The following is a 3,215-nucleotide window of genomic DNA, read 5'->3' on the forward strand; positions in this document are numbered from 1 at the left end:
CTGCCCCATCCCTGGCACCATCCCAGGGGAGGTTGGCCGGGGCTCTGAGCAACCTGCTCTAGTTGGGGCTGTCCCTGCTGAGCACAGGGGGTTGGACTCAATGCCCTTGAAAGGTCCCTTCCCACCCAAACCAGTCTGTCAGTCTATGATCTGAAGGGTTAATTGAGGTTTCCACTAGCAGGACCAGCTGAGCCAACCTGCTGAGCTCATGCTGGCACCTCCTGCTGCCACTGATGTGCTCAGACTGTCAGTTCTCTTTGCCAGCTAGAGGATAATGTATTGTTCAGGAAGGACTATGTCATCTTCTGAGGGGAAGGAACACCCTCTGCCATACCTGTTGCAGTCCTTTTTAGTCAGGTTCTTAAGGCAGTACCATCCAAACTTTGCTCAGGATGAAGTCCTTCCTCTGTAGCTAGACACAACCACTGCTCTGATCTGGGGTCCCCTCACTCAGCTGCAGCTCTCAGAGCAGCTGGGATTCTCAACACAGCCCTTGGTGACTATTAATGGGGAAGAAAGGCCCTGAGTTAAAAGCTTTCTCCTTTCCTGACTGTCCCCAGGGTAGAGAAGATGTTTCATGCCCAGAAAGCAAATCCAAAGCATCCTGGGCTTCTCACCCAGTCAGCCTGGTGCCTGCTGAGCGTGCCACTGACCTGCAGTGTTAGGGGTGCCTCTCTGTTGTACTCCCCATCGTCCTCAAATGGGGTGTTCCTCTGGCCCCCCGACTGGCGGAGGCGGAAGCTGAACTGGGTGTCCCCCAGGCCCCCTGAGACAGAGAAGACACAAAGCCTCAGGCAGAAGTTCCAGTGAAGAGAAAGGTGGAAATGGTTCAATCTGAAACGCTGATGCTGATTTACCAGGAACCTCAAAACTGAAAATGGAGAGGAACAGCCTAAAGAAACCCCCCGAGCCCCATGGAACACAGGAAGGACACACAGCTCAACAGAACTGCTGTGATTCAACTACAGCTCCTCAGGCCATGGCTGGAAACATGCAGACATTGCCCAGCACCACCAGTCCTGAGTAGCTGCAGCCACCACTCCTTGTCCACTGTGGTGCAAAACCTGCAAACAGCCTGAATCCCAGACCACACAGACACTGATCTGAATGCCAACCCACTGCAAAGGGGCTCCAGCAAACAGCCCAGGTGCACCACGGCTGGCTGGGCACCTTCCAGCTCACCCCCACCACACGTGCTGGGACAGCAGGACAAGAGAGAAGCAGGAGGTCCTCAGGCTCTTCCCTCAGCTGGGTGGGCAGGAGCAGGGCTGAGTCTGCACCCAGAGGTCAGGCATGAGGGAAGTTGTGGTGAGACACACTGAGCTCCCCAAAGAAAACCTGAGGACTTAAGGCACTGCCATGGGGGGAGAGCAGATTCTCCCTTCCTGCTGCTTGCAGGTGTGATGCTCCAAAGAAGAGTAAAGCCTGTTGTGTGTGTTATCAAGATATTATTATTAGTAAATAATTTACTTTAATAAAAGAGACATTTAAGCTGAGCATTCACTAAGCTCTGAGAATCAAGTGAAAGTTCATCCTTAAAACCATTTAAAACTAAACTGGGAAAAGCTGTAGAAAACTAACAGCCAGAACCAGTCCTAAAGAAGCAGGTACTGGAATGAACTAAGATGCTTATTTCTCATTGCCACCTTTCTGATTTGTAAATACAAGCTCTGGGAATACTTCTGCTGTGAAAGCATCCTCCTCCCATCTATTTCTCTTCACTGAGCCCTCACCAGTGCAGAAGGGCTGTCAGTGGACAGCTGCAAACCTCAGGGATCCTTCCCTCCATGACTATTTTTTCCATTTTATCAGCAGGGGTGAAGCATGAGTGCACCAACTTATCAAGCAATGGTCCTGTACCCTTCCAGGTCACAGCTTCTATACCCAGAGAGCAATCCAAATGACAAGAAGCCTCCTTGCCCAGAGCTAAGGGCAGGGTGGTGCTAGAGGACAGAGCCCACCAGGCCCTGCTGCAGCAGAGGGGAGGAATCACTCCTTCCACCAGGAGCCCATTTCTTTCCCAGCAGCAACAGCCCATCCTGCAGGCTGCAGGCAGGGCCAGCAGATGCCACCTACCTGAGTAGGAGTCTGGGAAGGACAAGTAGCAGATACTAGTTTTCTGCAAGAACAACAGGAAAAAAGAAAACAGAGTAAGAAAACCTCCACCACTGCTGCTTTAAAACCATGGGGAAAAATATAAACCAGTTATTACCTCTTTCTCTGTTAGCCTGAAGTCATAAGGATACACCAGCTGCAGAAGAGAGGAGCCAGTGAGTCAATCACTCTGTTCCCCACCACTCCACACAGATCTATACCCACTGCTTCCATGTACTTTCTATTTCCCCCAAAGTCACACGTCCTACAAGAAGGAACATCCACCCACCCAAGCCCCAGGGTCAGCAGCCCCCTGTGCTGAACCTGTGGCAGGATCTGACCTGGCTCCAGCAGAGCTGCAGGCAGACTGAAGGGCTCATCTTTCACTTGGATTTTAACCTGAGAGCTGGTAGCTTGGTGAGCAGAGCCCCACCCCACTGCTGCCTCCTCTGTAACACTCCTGATGTGCAAACATCTGTCTTCCCTAAAGCAGGCAGGAGAGGACTGTCCCAATGCTGCTTCAAACTGTTCTCAAAAACAGGAGTTCCTCTGCAGTTACCATCTCTGCACTTCAGCTACTGGGAGGGTGCTGAGCCCCTGGCCCAGGCTGCCCAGAGAGGTGGTCACTGCCCCATCCCTGGCACCATCCCAGGGGAGGTTGGCCGGGGCTCTGAGCACCCTGCTCTAGCTGGGGCTGTCCCTGCTCCCTGCAGGGGGTTGGAACTAGATGATCTTTATGGTCCCTTCCAGTCCAAACCAGTCTGTCAGTCTATGTGCACACACCTTGACTCTCCAAGCCTGTAAAGCATAAATACTCAACTTCATAGCTAAACAAAAGTTCAAAAATTGCCCAAAATAATGTCCCCTGTAGAAAGATTTTGGAAATGAGAGGACAGACAGTAGGGAGAGGCTAAGGGAAGCTTTAAAAACAGAGCTCTGCAGAGATGCCATGAGGTGTGGAAAGGAGAGGCACTGGTGGATGGCACAGAGTGCCCATGGCTGTGGCTGGGGAAACCACCTGGGCAGCAGAGTTCTGCACAGACACAGGCTGGGCAAGATGAGGGCAGAGGAAGGGAGGGAGCAGTAATCACAGGGAGACCACGACAGTCTGAACAAAGGCT

General features: G+C 52.1%; 1 protein-coding gene across 1 annotated transcript in view; it reads right to left on the bottom strand.

The window, feature by feature from the left end:
• Window positions 1-2,251, bottom strand: part of LOC103776739 (protein DENND6B-like) — a gene marked incomplete at both ends in the record, with an annotated part of 8,678 nt that extends 6,427 nt beyond the window's left edge. Inside the window, 3 exons of the mRNA XM_008944262.1 lie at window positions 654-766; window positions 2,077-2,119; window positions 2,213-2,251. Of these exons, the coding sequence (XP_008942510.1) occupies window positions 654-766; window positions 2,077-2,119; window positions 2,213-2,251 (195 nt within the window). The remainder of the gene's footprint in view (window positions 1-653; window positions 767-2,076; window positions 2,120-2,212) is intronic.
• Window positions 2,252-3,215: the final 964 nt, after the last annotated feature.

The sequence above is a fragment of the Merops nubicus genome, unplaced genomic scaffold (assembly GCF_000691845.1).
Source record: "Merops nubicus isolate BGI_N331 unplaced genomic scaffold, ASM69184v1 scaffold7847, whole genome shotgun sequence".
NCBI lineage: Eukaryota > Metazoa > Chordata > Aves > Coraciiformes > Meropidae > Merops > Merops nubicus.